General features: G+C 37.7%; 1 protein-coding gene and 1 long non-coding RNA gene across 2 annotated transcripts in view; one reads left to right on the plus strand and one right to left on the minus strand.

Annotated features, from left to right (window-relative positions):
* Nucleotides 1–16,216, minus strand: part of ANTXRL (ANTXR like) — a 105,726-nt gene that overhangs the window by 68,768 nt on the left and 20,742 nt on the right. Inside the window, exons 2-9 of the mRNA XM_007478571.3 lie at nt 13,050–13,121; nt 12,337–12,408; nt 8,485–8,566; nt 8,334–8,367; nt 6,479–6,558; nt 6,294–6,362; nt 3,448–3,528; nt 2,950–3,010 (exon numbers count right to left, since the gene is read on the minus strand). Of these exons, the coding sequence (XP_007478633.1) occupies nt 2,950–3,010; nt 3,448–3,528; nt 6,294–6,362; nt 6,479–6,558; nt 8,334–8,367; nt 8,485–8,566; nt 12,337–12,408; nt 13,050–13,121 (551 nt within the window). The remainder of the gene's footprint in view (nt 1–2,949; nt 3,011–3,447; nt 3,529–6,293; nt 6,363–6,478; nt 6,559–8,333; nt 8,368–8,484; nt 8,567–12,336; nt 12,409–13,049; nt 13,122–16,216) is intronic.
* LOC107650588 (uncharacterized) lies at nt 4,121–8,604 on the plus strand. Its single transcript, XR_001626143.2, has 3 exons — nt 4,121–4,179; nt 4,989–5,089; nt 7,966–8,604. It is a non-coding gene; the product is annotated as an uncharacterized LOC107650588 (long non-coding RNA).

Below are 16,216 nucleotides of genomic sequence, written 5' to 3' on the forward strand. Positions count from 1 at the left end.
ATTCATGGCAATTGGGAAGAATTTGCCCAGTGACTTTAATCACAGTGGCAGGAAGACTTGATAGGAACGGCGGGAAGGTTACTGATCAGTGTTAATAAAATAATGACAAGAAGGAGATCAAGTCCATTAAAAACTCCAAACAAAAGGAAAAAAGTAGAAGGGATGATAAAGACAATAAATAGGAAAAAATGATGCTTAGCACAGAGTGGAACATAATGAAATATTTAGTGACTAGTAAAAATCTATGCTTTTAAACTTCATAAAGAGTTTATGATTATTTTTAAACCCTTATCTTCTATCTTAGAATCAGTATTGTGTAATGGCTCCAAGGCAGAAAAACGGGAAGGGCTAAGGAATGAGAGTTAAATGACCTGCCCAGGATCACACAGCTAGAAAGTGTCTGGATCCAGATTAGAACCCAGAACTTCCTGTCTCCAAGTCTGGTGGGGCACCACTTTCTACTTCGGGTGCTTCTGTCTCTTCCACCCCATAAGCCTACATATATTTTGTATCTATCTCTATTTGTATACGATGTGTCTGCTGATGGAATGTAAGCTTCTTGAGAACAGACTGTATCCCTTCTGTCTTTGTATACTTAGTGCTTAGCAAAGTGTCCAAGAGATAATTATTGCTTTGCAGATTTGCCTTCAGGCTGAGAATGTGATTTCTAGCAACGGAGTTATAACAGCCAGTTTGAAGATTCTGTGCAAGACAGTGTTGTGGGATTTCGCCTGTGCCAATAAAGCTAGCACTTTAAAGGTTGCAAACACCTCACATAGGTTATCTCATTGGATCCTCACAACAACCCCTTTGAGGGTGGGGCTACTATTATCCCTTATTATACTGTTATTTTATCCAACTTTTTATGACCCCATTTGGGGTTTTCTTGACAAAGCTGTTTGTCATTTCCTTTTCCAGTTCATTTTACAGATGAGGAAACTGAGGCAGAGGGAATTGATTCGTCCAGGGTCATAGAACAGGAAGGGCTAGGCAATGGAAATTAAATGACTTGCAGGGTCACATAGCTAGGAAGGATCTGAGAACAAATTTGAACCTGGACCTCCCATCTCTAGCCCTGGCTCTCAATCCCCCTGAGCCACCTAGCTGCCCTTAGGTTTGCAGTATACCCTATCAGCATTACTTTTTAAAATTTCTTTTACAAATTTTAATTTTTTGTTCTAATCAGTGGGAGCAGCTAACTCTCTGGGAACCCAATGAAACCCCCAAATGTCTTATAAATATCATGTTCGCTTTTTGTTTTGGAGGGGAGGGATAGGTACTAGATCTGTTATTTCATAATCAGAGGGAACTCCAAGGCAAGGACATTCCCTTTACCAATGCAGGTTGTCAACTTACTGTGTTAGAGACTTGCCTAGAACACGAAGAGGTTTTTAACTTGCCCAAGGTCACATGGCCAACATGTGTCAGAAGCAGGACTTGAAGCCTCAACTCCATGCATTATGCCAAACTGGCTCTTTCTTTTATAAACATCTTATTTTTCTAATAACATAGGGCCCAGAGGTTTCCAGTATGCAAGCTAGCCCCCAGAAATGGGATGACAAGGAATAGGGACATGAGAATAGCACTGAGTTCAGTCAAAAGATGCTAGAATACAGTAAAATTCTGAATGACAGAACCGATATTTCCTGAAACATTTTTCCTTTTCTCTAACACATCCTCTCTCTGTATTCCCCCCCCCCCCCCAGTTCTTTCCCTGGATTCTCCCACCTCTTTCTCAATTGCATGAAGAAGACATAAGAACTAGTTAAGCAGATTTTCATGGGAAGAATTAATCAGAAAATGTTAGAGAGAAGCTAGTCCAACCCCCTCATTCTACAGATGAAGAAACTGGAAATTCTGAAAAGAAAGAAATCTTTTATAGTGATTACACCATTGCCATTTCATACTAAATAGGCCTCCCCTTTCAAACATTTTCAATAACAATTCAACAGAAACTCTTTCCCAGCATGCTTCAAAAATGTTGCCTAAGAAACCCAGTGTTTCTGCCCCAAACCTACTGGTCCATCCTTGCCAAAATGAAACAAGATCTTGTTGGCAGCTCATGACTACATGGCCAAGGGACAGTTTATGAGCTGGGTTCAGAATATCTATCACTGCTTATATAAGTCCTTCATAGCATGCTTTAATAAACTCTGATCACAATACTTATAACCCACCAATTTCACTGAAGAGAGATATTCTAAAAGTCTGTACTGTTTAGGTCTTTTGTTGTTCAGTCGTTTTTCAGTTGTGTCCAACTCTTTGTGACCCCATTTGGAATTTTCTTGGCAAAGATGCTGGAAGGGTTTGTCATTTCCTTCTCTAGGTCATTTTACAGATGAGGCAACTGAGGCAAACAGGGCTAAGTGACTTGCCCAACGTCACACAGTTAAGAACTATCTGAGGTTGGATTTGAGAATTTTCCTGACTACAGCCCACCATTCTAGGTACCCCAGATGAAGACTGCTCCAGCACAGATCACAACAGTACCACCTTGGACTCTTTCATGATGAATAGGGCAAAACAATTAATCTCAAATCCCCAAACACCTTGCCACATATCTCGCATCATATCAGGTAATAGAGTAGGTAATAAGGGACACCAGACATCCAGGGAAGGCATGAATTTGAGCCCCAGTTCTCTCCTTTCATGATCAGGTAACTTAGGTAACATCCTTAACTGCTCTCAGTCTTCCATCTGTAAAATGGAGATAATCATAGTTGCACTATACTTCTATCCTACAAGGTTGTTATGAGGACCAAATGGGATAATGGGTATTAACATTAATTAATTAAAATTAAAATTTTTTTATAACTCTCAAGCCCTCTGGTGTTTATGATTATTATTACTACTACTCATCACCCATGAAGCTAACACATATTTTGTGCATTTATCTGGATCTACAGCTTTTTTTGCTTTACAGTAATTAAATGAGAGATACCAACTCACCTCCTGCACACACGCTAGAAGGCTCCACTGCTAAGATTTCAATGCAGGATTTCTTCAGGATCTACAAAGCAAATAGTTGGGAGGATAAGAAAGTCAGTACCATAACTAGGAATTGTAGGGCTTAGGGCAAGTACCCAAATTACACCCAAAGTAAGCAGCAGGAAGCAAGTCATTAGCTAAGAGGGTAGGTGTAAGGCACAGTCCAACACCCTGTGGTGGGGAGAGAGTAGTCCTAGGGTACTGGTGACAGGTAGCTCCATATTTTGGGGAGGAGAGGGAAAACAGGGCAGTGTGGAAAATTTTTTCCCATCTCATCATCTGGTAACTTCCAGTTTTAATGAATTTTTCTTGCTAACCAGTTTGTAGGCTTTCATTTCTCTACTGCTAAAAGACTAAAAAACCTATCAGCACTTTTCAAATGCAATACCCTGGGGTAAAGGCAGACAATCCAACCCTGGTTAGGAAAAGTCCTACCATCTTCACTTATCTCATACTCACTGAGTCAATGACTCCTCGAAGGGCATGAAATCCACCAGTAACAGGGAACACATGGTCAATGCTATCAGCAATTGTTGACAGCTGCAAAGAAAAGAACAATGATTCCACAGAAAAACCAGAGGCTGAATGCCCAAGTACTGGCGGAGATTTACACTTCTCAGAATTAATTACTAAGAACCATATCCTTATTTTCCTTATTAATTTCTAAGAGATCATCCTTAGGAATACTGTTTGTTTTAACCTCACCCTCAAAACTAGCTTTTCTTTTTTAATTGCTCAAATTTTTATCAGTTAAACAAATTCCCTTTCCCAGAATTCTTAGAGATTGGAGTTTATCCAGCTTGGCTGATGCCAAAGAAATTGAAGGATAAATGAATGGTTGGCATGCTACTGTTCTAGGGGATGGGTATTTGAGCAGAAATGATAGCTTGGAGATCAAGATTTGGGGATGCACCTTCCTGAGAGAGGTATAAAGATCCTTGATGGGGATACAGAAAGAGTTGTGAAAGTGAAAAGGTTCTGTAAAAAAGGAATTTTTTATTCCTTTTTTAATTTAATGGGGACCTGGAGGTCCTCTTACCATAGAGCTGTGTAGGGATTAACCAGCCCACAGTGACAGGAAGTAGAAACCATAGAGACAGGAAGTGAAGTGAGAGGAGGTTATAAAAGGGGTCAGAGCCTGGGTGGGTAGGGTTGTCAGTTGCTGGCAGTTGTGGGAAATTGGCTGCTGGGGTGAGTTGGTCATTGGGAGTTGGTTGCTGGTAGAGTGGGTTGGCATTTAGTTGCTGGAATATAAAAGTAAGTCTGAGTTTATTGAGAGGGCTTTTGGCTTTATTGAGAGGGTTTTTTTTTCCCTTCCTTGAACTTTTTGGAAGGTGGCTGGTCTTCACTTAAAGACCTAATTGGGGTTGGATTAAATGCTGATTGGGTTGGTTTTGACTGGGCTGGAACTTTGTGAGGTGGTTGTTATTAGCGGCAGTTATAGGTAAACATAGACAATTTTAGATAGTAATTATAGGCAGTTATAGATAGTCATAGGATAACTAGTATAGACATTAGGAAACTTTCTTTCTCTACCTCTTTCCTGTATTTCCCTCCTTTACTATATTCTTTTACTCTCTCTATTTAATTAAACTAAATTGTTAAATGTTAAAAGCTGCTAGAAGTTTTCTTTTCTCTGGCTGAAAGGAATAACATTAATTTACAACTCTAATATATTCTCATTAGAACTTAAATTATTAAAAGCTGCTCTCCTATTTTGTCAAACCCCTATTTTAATCCTTACAGTTTTCTCCAAGATTTGAGGGTTCAGGAAAGAAAGGAGATCTAATATAAAATCAGGGAACAAGAGCATAAGTGATTTGCTCCCAGAATTATGTGGGAAAGGCTAGTTAGGGAATCTTTGAGGGTCTAGCCTTAGAAAAATTAGCTGAAATGAGTGATTTAAGTAACTATTAAGAGTGTAGTTTCAACTTCTGATCAGAGAGGGAGGACTCTGATTCACTAGGAACTCTGGTGTCTCTTCAAAATTCTCTTTCTAGTTCTCCCTGGGCATGACTGGAATGGAGAAAGGGCTGAGTTATAATGAATCCAGGAAGAATCTAAAAGAGGCCATTACTTTGCTTAACCTCTGTCAAAATAAGTGAGTTGCATGAGACTATATACCTATACATTACCCCAACTGTATATCACTTCCAAATAAGCAAGAATTTATTGGATGCCTATTATATGCTAGGCACTGTGCTAAATATTAGAAATTCAATAACAAAATCAAAAGAATGCCTGTCTTCAAGGAGCTTATAGTCTAGTGGAGGGAGACCACACATACATACATGTAGTTACAAAATACATACGTATATAATAAATAATAATATAATAAAATATAGACATATGTGTATGTGTATATATACACACACCCACACACACATAAATGCAGATATAATATAACTATGGAGGGAAAGACAAAGACCATTGAGACATTCAGGAAAGGCTTAATTGTGTGAGTCAAGGTTTACCTTCTTGGGCTGGTTTCCTCGTCTGAAAAGTGGGGATAATCATGGCACTTACCTCTCTTGATTGTTGTCAAGATCAATTTAATTATGCATAGAAGATGCTTGGCAAAGTTTAAAACACTACATAAATTAGTTGCTGCTATTATTTGTCATTATTATTTCACTTGCATTAACTTTAGGGCAACTTAGTACTCAAAAAGTTATGGGGGAAAAAGACTATAAACAAATAGAATGTAACGAAGCTGGTTGACCATTTGTCGAATATGTTCTAGATTGGGGTTTGACTAATAGTCACTGAGGTCTCTTGTAACCAGGGAAATGTTTAACAACTGGGTTTTAAAAAGATTCACATACAGTACACTTTTAATTTTAAGCTGAATTACTAATATTTTTTCCTATCACTTTATTAAGTCTAGGCTCTCAGCAAAACCATAAACCAAGCTCTAATATGAATTATTTGCTGATTTACTAGATGCAAACACAAATTTCTATTAAATAGAAAATGTAATAATCAGCTCTTGTGAGATAGTTTGAGCTGGCTTCTGCACCATCCTGATTCTAGCTGTGAGACTTGAGATTACTTGAAGCATCTGTTTATTTTCATGGCCTCTTCAGAGTTAATGCAGTCTTCAAAAGTTCCCAATTTGTTCTAGAGGAATCATGAGTCACACTTTTGTGCTCAAAAGTCTCACTGACTTTCCTAGAGTGAAGAAATCTAGTATTTTTAAAGTTAACTATGAAGAATATGAATGCCACAATAATGTAACCATTGGTACTACTGCCTGAGTATCTGGCCCAGCAATGGAGAATGGTTAGACTTTTGGTCCAAGTTACCTGTGTCTCATTAAAATCTTTCACTCCCACGCAGTAGACAATAGCCCCAAAGGTCCTGGCTCTGTCTGCCTAAATGAAAGACATCATTGAGTTTAAAGCTTCAGAAGAAAGTTTAAACAATATTTGAAACTCAAAAAATTGTAATGAATTGGATGGAAATACTTTCAGTGGTAAGTGAGACTTACTTCTTTCTCTGCAAAATAAAATTGTTCTTTCTGTAATTCTCCATCGGTCAGGGCGATGATTACACTAGCAGTACGGAGACCTAGGAACAATGCAATGAATGACTGGTGTTACATTAGCATGGGGGTCAATCAGGAATTTTTGCAGTGGGGAAAGTAACATAAGCCATGCATAGAGCAAGTGGCATGAAGAACACCTCAGAGGACTGTGGAAAGTGACACACCCACCCAATGTGGGGAGACAGAGAGCCCTGGACACCAATAGGAGATCACTGATTGGGGATTAATATGTGCAGGGGGAGGGATGGAGAAGAGGAGCTCACTTCAGTTTACCATCTGAAAATTTATCTTAACTAATTATTTTTGCTAACTAGGTGCTAAATTCTGTTGTTTTTATGTTGTTGAAGGATTTTGAGTGCTGTCAGCACCCTCTAAATATGGCTTCCTGGGATACCACCCTCTTCAATGCATCCTGGCTCTCTTTCTGTTCACATAGTAGCTTGAGAAATACCAATCTTTTATAAGCAATTAAGAAACATTCTGAATACAGAGACTCAATTATCCTTCCAGTCACACAACACATTGGTGATGCCAGTTGAAGTGAATTAAAGAGAGAATCTTACCTTCTACCTTGGAATCAATACTGTGTATTGGTTCTAAGACAGAAGAATGGTAAAGGCTAGGCAAGAGGGCTAAGTGACTTACAGGGTCATACAGCTAGGAAATGTCTGAGGTCAAATTTGAACTCAGGATCTCCTGGGCTCTAAGTGTGGCTCTCAATCCACTAAGCCACCTGGTTTATTTACTTGGTGAGATTATCTGATCATTTGTCACAAAATGTTATAAACTAGAGACTTAATGGTAGGAGTTAAAACCTTATGGGAAAACCAACTCATTACCATTCTTTGTGGTTAAATTTGTGCTGTGAAAAGAATGCGAAATCTTGTCAGTTGTAAAGGATTAGATTTTTAGGATCACAGAAGGAATCTTCAGGGGCAACCTAGTCTACATCTCTCATTTTACAGAGAAAGCACTTTAGCTCAAAGAAGTTAATCCCAAATTAATCCAAGTAATTAAATTCAAATTAAATCAATTAATTCAAATCCAATTAAATTAATCAATTCTAATTAATGTTAGGAAGCACAAAGAGGCAAGATCTGAACCCAGTTCCTCTGACTTCAGAGTCAATGGTTTTTCCATAATACCTTCTTGGCGAAAAAAAAAAAATCATTCAAATTTCTACAAAAGGGCCTGATTCTATTTATATAATTCCTCCCCAGTACTTCCTTCAGAATTAGAACCTGTTTCCTGTTTAAGAATGACATATTCTTTTGAGCTGTCCAAGGAAATTGAGAAAAATAGTCAGATATAATCTTGTATGGAACCACTGGCTTAGTTAACTTATCTAGGACACTGAAGGCACGTCCAAACTTCAGGATCAGTTAAGTCTCCTTCCCCATTATCCCCCTCAACATTTTTTTATCTTTCAGATGCTGTTACCAGTATAGTCTAAGATTAACGGGAGCATTGATTTTGGCAGCTTTCTTCTAATATAGTCCTTCTCCTTAAGTTATGTGTATATGGATGCCACAGCCATAAACAGTTAAAGTCAATGAAACTCAAAAAATAGAAATGATCTTTGAATGGAGGGACAAGAATGTATCTGTTGCAGCTGGGGACAAATCGAAAAGGAAATCAAAACTGTCTATTGTCAACTGAATTCCTGTGTTTAATTAGAAACTGAAACCCTCTTTCTGTCCCTTTTTTTCTTTGGCATTGCTTAACCTGGGGTCAAAAGCAGGGAAAAAATGTCTTCCAGGAAATGGGAAGAATGACAAGAAACACTCAGGTATCCTACCTCCATAATTTTCATGGTAAATCTGTTCATTTGCCTATTAAAAAAGAGGAAGAAGAAAAAGATATTTTAGCTCTTCAGTTAAATCCAGCAAAGGCAATAAAAGCAGAATTTGTAACCCATGACAAAATCCCCCAGATCCAGCAGTCTCTACCCTTTCAAATCCTTTATGCATGAATGTGTCTCCTCCAGGCACTTCATACCGAAGGACCTCAAGACCCTGGCGTATTGCTTCTCTGAAATAAAGAAACAAAGTTTAAGTTTTCTTTAAAAATGTCTTTTTTCTGACTCTGAAGCATTACAGAATAAATGTGTTGCCCCAAACTCCTTGGATAGGAAAGTATACAGTCAAATGGCTGTGATATGCTACTGTTCTATTGGGCATCTTTCTAATTAGCTGCCTTGTTTTCTAAGAAGGCTTTTGCTCTGGCCTCTTGTCAATTCTTGGTTGCCTCTACTGTGAAAGGGAACGGGAGGAGGCAGTATGGGTAAAAGAGAGAGAGAGGAACTCTAAACTCCAAATGGGTTGTTTTGTCCTATGAAGACCTCCTTGACCAAGACTGGATCCAGTTTGGGGCCATAGATGATCATAAGCAGAACTTCATTTCCTGCCCTATGACCACAAGTAATGAGCAAGAATGCAAGGTACATATGTGCTGAGTTATTAATTTATTGATTGCCTTTAGAGGCAGTTGGTAGCTAGAGCCCTAGAACTGCAGTCAGGAAGGTCTGAATTAAAATGAAGTCTCAGTCTAGCTGTGTGACTGTGGACAAAATTACTCAGTATCTGTCTGACTCGGTTTCTTCAACTGTAAAATAGAGATGATTATAGCACCTACCTCCCAGGGTTGTTGTGAGGATTAAATGAGATATTTACACACAGAATGCACTGTAAGTGCTAGGTATCATTATTTTTATCATTATACATGTTTATTCCCTTCTCTTCTTAATGTTGTACCTTGGGAATAGAATTGGATTTGAAAAAACATTTTTAATGTTACAAGCATCTTATGTGACAGGTGCTCTATTCTAGGCAATGGTTAAACAAAGGCAAAAAAAAATGAGTCCTTGCCATCAGGAAGCTTACATTCTGCATTCTTTATTTTTCTCTTCCTGTACCTTTCCAGACTATCTGTTCTTTTCCCAGCTCTAACCACAACTTCCCATTTCAGTTATTTTATCTTTAACTCCAGAAACCAGAGTTTCTTTAGCATCCTGTTCTCCTTCTCTCAGGTTTGTTATATAAAGCCATAAAAATCTCCAAAATCTCCAGCCAAGGTTGTTTTTAGCTTTCTTGATTTCAAATATTCTTTTTTTTTTTAATCACCCAAAGTTGGAAAGACAGAACTTTCTTATAAACGAGAAGTACCATTTAGCATCAATTCCCAGGTTGCTAGCAGCAACAGAAATTTTGTCAGCCACTATTAAAAGCACATGGCTTGTAAAGTCCAGTGATGATTGGGGCCAACATCTATTGGCATAGATGAAGAATAATCAACAGTTTGAGACATATACTGGGCCTAGGTCTAACAGACAAGGCAAAACATGGGTTTGTGGAGTTATCTGAGGAAGAGGCAAAGTCATGTAGTGGAAAACATTGGATCTGAAGTCAGGAGACCACTAGTCTACTTACTATTTGTATGTACTGGGGCACACACTGCCCCTCTGTAAATGAAGCAGATGCAATGAGATAAACGCTTAAGGTCCTAAGGAGCTCAATATCTATGATTCAAAAGTTCTTTCCAGTTCTAAATCCTACAGGCATGAATTTGGGTCAATATTATTGGATGATATGGATAATCCAGGACCCCAGGGCTGGCTGGCTCTACCTTTAGGTTCAAAAGAAAGACTGAGTGAAGAGGGGATTGATTACCCATTTTAATTTCTCTATATTCAGTCTTTGAAGTTGCTAACCTCCTTGTCATCCTCAACCTTTATCATCTCACTCACACCTCATGTTTAATCAATTATCAAGTTTTAAATCCATAATATACTTTATATCTTGTCTCTCCACTCATCACCCTATAGCCCTATAGGCTCTCATCACCTATAGCCCTGTCTCCAGTCTCTTGTTCTCTCGAATCCATTCTTCACACAGCTGCCAAAGTAATAACTCCAAAGCATAGATTTGACCATTTCATTCCTCTGCTCAAGAAACTGCACTGGCTCCCTCTTACATCTAGGATAAATAGGAATCTCTCTGTTTGGCTATTAAAGCCTTTCACACTTTGGCTTATTGTAAAGACCGGTGGTGATCTGTGCCAACACAGCTGGCATATATGAAGAATACTCAATGGATAGCATATTACTCTTTTCTACTTGTTTGACATTCTCTTGTAGATTTTAAAGCTCAGCCAAATACCATCTGCTATAGGCAGCACCAGGAGCTAGCATCATCCCCCACAAATTACTTTGTATTATAAAGATGATATTATAAATTGGGTCTTGTTATAGAAGTTTAGAGATAAGAAGTAGAGAAGCTGGTTTGAGAAAGAATTGGAGTTTCAAGCAGAGCTGAGAGTGTCAATTTCAAATGTTGAGAGTTGTCATGGTTTCTCTCTGGTAGTTGGTCTCTGGCAGTTGGCAGAGTCACACACAGGCACTCTTGCTTGGAGGGCTTTGAGGAGGTAATTCTCTCTCTCTCTCTCTCTCTCTCTCTCTCTCTCTATATATATATATATATATATATATATATATATATACATATATATACATCTGACTGAGGTAAAAACCTGAAGGAGTTAAGTATTTTCTTTTTCCAACTTGGGAAACACAATTTGCTATCTATTACTGTCTTTATAGATTGTTTAACTCTGATAAGGCCAAAGAAAGACCTGGTCTTTTGTCTGGACTCTGAGTATGCTAAGGCTCAGAGTCCTAACTTGATTCTTGTTGAAACTCAACCAGCTAGCCTTTGTTATTTTTATAACTTGGAGGCGAAGTTAAGAATTATAAAGATCATAGTATAGTTTATTGTCGAATAGGGAAGATTTGAGTTAGCCAGATCAGGAAGGATTAGTGTAGCCTGTGAAAAACAGGAGAAGTGGTTCCTTGCAAAACCAGGGAGTTTTATTTGGGTGGAGTTAGAATTTCATAAGAGTTAGAAATCCTTTTTTATCCTTATATATTTCAATAAATATTTTATTTTTTATAATCAGAGTCTCTTTAGCATCCTTGCACCTGGCCCTGAAGAGAAGTTCATTTATGAGCTTCACTTCACTGATATAAACTGAGGATACTTTGTGAGCTCAGCAAGCAAAGTATCTGAAATCAGTTTATAAATGATAATCAAATTCATTGCCTATGTTAGTTTTTGCAGGCTCTCCTTTTATTTTTACAGTATATATTTTGTAATTTTCTATATACATTATTTTCTACACTATCTACTCATGGAACACAAGCTCCTTAAAGGCAGGGACTTTTGAATTTTTGTTTTGTATTACTAGTACCTATATAGTAAATACTTTAAAAATTTGTTAAACTTAACATGGGGTTGAGAGGGAAAGCCCCTCAAACATCAACCAATAAAACAGCTACAACACTGGTAATGCTTTTGGGATCTATACATGAACTTTATCTCAAAGGGGTAAAGCCATTATCAATCTTTAACATTTTGAGTGGTTGAGTTTTCTGTCAGAGAGAAAGTCTTACGGAGATGGGAGCTAGGAATGGGAAGCTTTGATTGGTTGTGGAAGGAAGAATAAAGGAAAAACTTGGAACATAAGAATTCACTGCTTAACCTGATGCGGACACCGGCAGGCTATGGGAATATTAAATCAGGATGAGAAGTACTGGACAAACTTTGTTTCTCAACTCTGCTCAGAGCTAAGCCAATCCTATAGGTGCTCTTCTGCCTTTTCTCATTAATATCTAGACACTTTTTCATTCATTATATTCATTCCTTCATTCATCATCTTGAGATATCTGAATAATTATCTCAGTTCTCTAGATAAATCTCACTGTGAAGACATGGTCATGGATTATGAATCTGAGAGGGAATACTTACCTGTCTTCTGTCAACTTCATGATTGTAGTTCCCTTAGAAGAGAAGACAATGAAAGACATCCGCAACATTGGACTGGAAAGGGAACAAAAGATTTTGTACAATAAAATTATGTTTGACACATTTTTACAGAAAAGAAAAATGACCACTACCTTTACCTCTAATGTCCACCTCTTTGAAATGATCAATAATAAGAAATATAAGGTGGATGCAAATTGTTATTTTCGTGGCACCCTTTCATTTGGGTTCCAGATCAGGGAAAAGGGTCCTTAGAAAATTAACATCCCTTCCATCTATCCCTCTCCCCTCCCCTCTGACCCCTGCAAATTAATTTGGTATTGAAAATAGACTATCAGGGGCCTTAATAATCTAAATATAGTCAAAATGAATTGGGCTTAGAAAAGAGCAGGATGCCATCTTTCCCTGGATGCTGTCTTTACCACCACCACCCTCCTCAATGCAAATGGCCATTCTCAGGTGCTCTTTAGTAATCATAAAAAATTAAATGAATTCTCTAAAGGATATATCTAGTTAATTCTGCCGCTTATCCCTCCTCTCAGTCTCCCCCCCCCAAATCCTCATGCCCCTCTTGCCTTAAAAGCTTTTCTTGGGCTCAATCCCACCCAAAGGACAAATATATCCATGTAAAATAATAAGGAACTATATGGTAGTGCCACAGATATGAAAAATCTGATTTCAACTTTGAAAAACTGTACCTTATGAATTTTTCAGCCAGACTTTCAACAAAGGAATAAATTTCTATCCAGTGGTGTTTCACACTTCCAGACCTAAATAAAAACAATGGTAAGTTAGATGATAAAGTTAATTAGAAGATCCAGAAATCATTAATTTAACATATTCCATGCCATTTTAGTTCTTTGTCATGGTGATGTCTTAACTTTAACAACTTCCTAGGAGGAGAAATGAACCATAGAATTATTTGACTTATAGCTGAAATGGGTCTCAGAGATCATTTAGTTCAACTCCCCTGGGTTATTGATGAGGAAATTGAGGCCTAAAGAGGTAAAGTTACTTGCTCAAGGATACAAAGGTAATATGTACCACAGTTAAGGTTCAAACCCACATCCTCTGATCTTGTGTTTTTCCCCCTCAATGATGTTAGATCATAAACACTTTGCTTCTAAAGAACATGGTTCCTTCCTCAGATATCTCAATGGTATTTACTCAGTAATGTTCTTTTCTTAAAATTTTGAGCCAAATACTCTCCCTCCCTTTCCACCTTCCTGAGACAGGAAACAATCTGATATAGATGTTACATGTGCAATAATGTAAAACATTTCCATATTAGTCATTTTGTGGAAGAGAACAAAAAGAAATGAAGACAAAGTGAAATATAGAATGTTTTGGTTTTTCAGACTCCATCAGCTCTTTCTCTGGAGACCCATGGTATTTTTTATCCTAAGTTCTTCAGCATTGTCTTGGATCAATGCATTGCTATAAACAGCTAAGTCATTCACAACTGATCATCCTATCTTATTGCTGTTACTGTGTACAATGTGCACCTGGTTCTGCTCACTTCACTTTGTTTCAGTTCATGTAAGTTTTTCCAAGTCTTTCTGAAATCATCCCGATCATCATTTATTATACCACATTAGTATTCCATTACAATCATATACCACAACTTATACAGCCATCCCCCAATTGAAGGACATTCTCTCAATTTCCAATTCTTTGCTACTTTGTGATGCTCTTAACTAATGATCTCTGTGGGCATGTCTATCACCAGAATTTGGGCTAAAAAAGATAGTAACTTCGATAGGAACCAGGTGGTTCTGTGGTCTTTCCTAGAAAACACTAATGAACAAAATAGATGGGCTCTTGGTTGGAAATAGACCTTTCTTATCACAATCTACCTCACTCCTCCTCCATCAATAGCCAGAAAAACCATATCCTAGCCTTTTCACGTCTCCATATATAGGTTATTCATTATACTTGGCAAATACATATGCTTTCTATGCTGTAAGGTAGAGGGAGAAGTCTGAAAAGAATAATAAAAATAATGGATTGCGTTATCTTTCCTGTCCGTGTTAATGACCTGCCATCTGAATAGCACTTCTACATGTTCAGCAAGTTTTTAAGTCCATGATCTCATCTCACCTTCAAGCCATTACTGAGAAGAGGATAATTATCCTCATTTTAAAGATGAGAACACCGAGTTAGAAAGGTTAAGTCACTTGTCTAAGATCACACAGGTAGAACTAGAATCTGGTCTTTAGAACTACTAGCCCATTGAGTGGATAAACAAATATCTTCCAGTGCTTTTTAGCCCGTGGCATACATGTGAACTTATCAGAAGGGCACTTGGGGATATTTTTCTGATCTAATCAATGGCCAATCACTCTTTTTCTCTCAAGAGATTGTAAATTCCTTGAGGATAAATAACTATGTTTTATTTATCTCTGTTATACCTCCAAGAACACATGTTGTTCAGCAAGTTTTATATAACTCTTCAACACCCCATGTGTAGTTTTCTTGGCAAAAATACTGGATTGGTTTGTCATTTCTTTTTCCAGCTCATTTTACAGATGAGGAAATTGTGACCAACAGGGTTAAGTGACTTGCCCAGGGACACATAGCTAGGAAGTGTCTGAGGTCAGATTTGAACTGACACAGATGAGTCTTCCTGGCATCTGTTATAGCACCCTCCCCACTGCACCAACTAGCTTCCTCATTATACTATCCCATAGTGCTTTCCACTAAATATATAGCATGCCAACAATCCATGCAGTACTTGACCCTAATAACAACCTGTACTACAGGGGTTATTAATCTCATCATGCAGATGAGGAAATTAAAGCTAATTGAGGTTTAAGTAACTTATACTCAAGTTTAACTAGCTCTTAAATGTCCTAACTCCTAGCCCAGCATTCTATCCACTAGGACATAGGGTCTTTATAACAACTAACTTAGCTTCTCTTTCAATTTTTCCAACTTAAAATTGGCAAATGGAAGTAAGACAACCTAGGCCATCTCAGTTTGCTGTGGACTTTCCATCAAAGCCATCCTAAAAATGTTATCAGCAAAGTTTTCTGCTTCTGTTATTTAATATGTCCTGAATGCCCATCACTTGGTTTCAAGTCAATAAAATTTTTATTTAAATGCTTAACAAAATAAAAGTTGACCTTTATATATGATTTTATGGGCAGCTGGGTGGTGAAGTGGACAGGGTGCTACTGGCCCTTAAGTCAGAAAGACTCGAGTTTAAATCCAGCCTCAGATACTTACTAGCTATGTGATTCTGGGCAAGTCACCTAACTGTGTTTGCCTCAGTTTCCTCATCTGTAAAATGACCCCAAGTAGTAAATGGTAAACTACTTGTTATCTTAGCCAAAGAAACTCCAAACAGAATAACAAAGAGTCAGATATGACTAAAACAACTGAACAAAAGCAACTATACTTTTCAAAGTCATAGGATCGTAGATTTAGAGCTAGAAGGAACTCAAAAGGCCATCAAGTCCAATACCTTTATTTTACAGATGAGGAAACTGAGGCACAGATCAATTAGATGACTTTCCCAGGGTCACATATGGCTACTACATATCTGAGGCAAGATGTGATAAGTCATATTGCCTCCAAGTCCAGTGCTCTACCCACAACACATACTGATTCAAATCAATGAAGCCTCATAATGACCTTCTAAGGTAGATGGTCAAAATATTATCTCTAATTTCTTGATGAAGAAATTGAGGCAAATGACCCAAGATTATATATTCAAGGTGTGGCAATAAATGCTGAATCTATATAAAGCAATATGACTCTATCCCTTCAAAGAACTTACATTTCAAAGTACACGAAACACCCATCAAACAGACTATCCAAATAGAGTGTTCATATTAGCTCCTTTGTTTTCTCTTCTTTTCTT

Source organism: Monodelphis domestica, chromosome 1, assembly GCF_027887165.1.
Source record: "Monodelphis domestica isolate mMonDom1 chromosome 1, mMonDom1.pri, whole genome shotgun sequence".
Taxonomy (NCBI): domain Eukaryota; kingdom Metazoa; phylum Chordata; class Mammalia; order Didelphimorphia; family Didelphidae; genus Monodelphis; species Monodelphis domestica.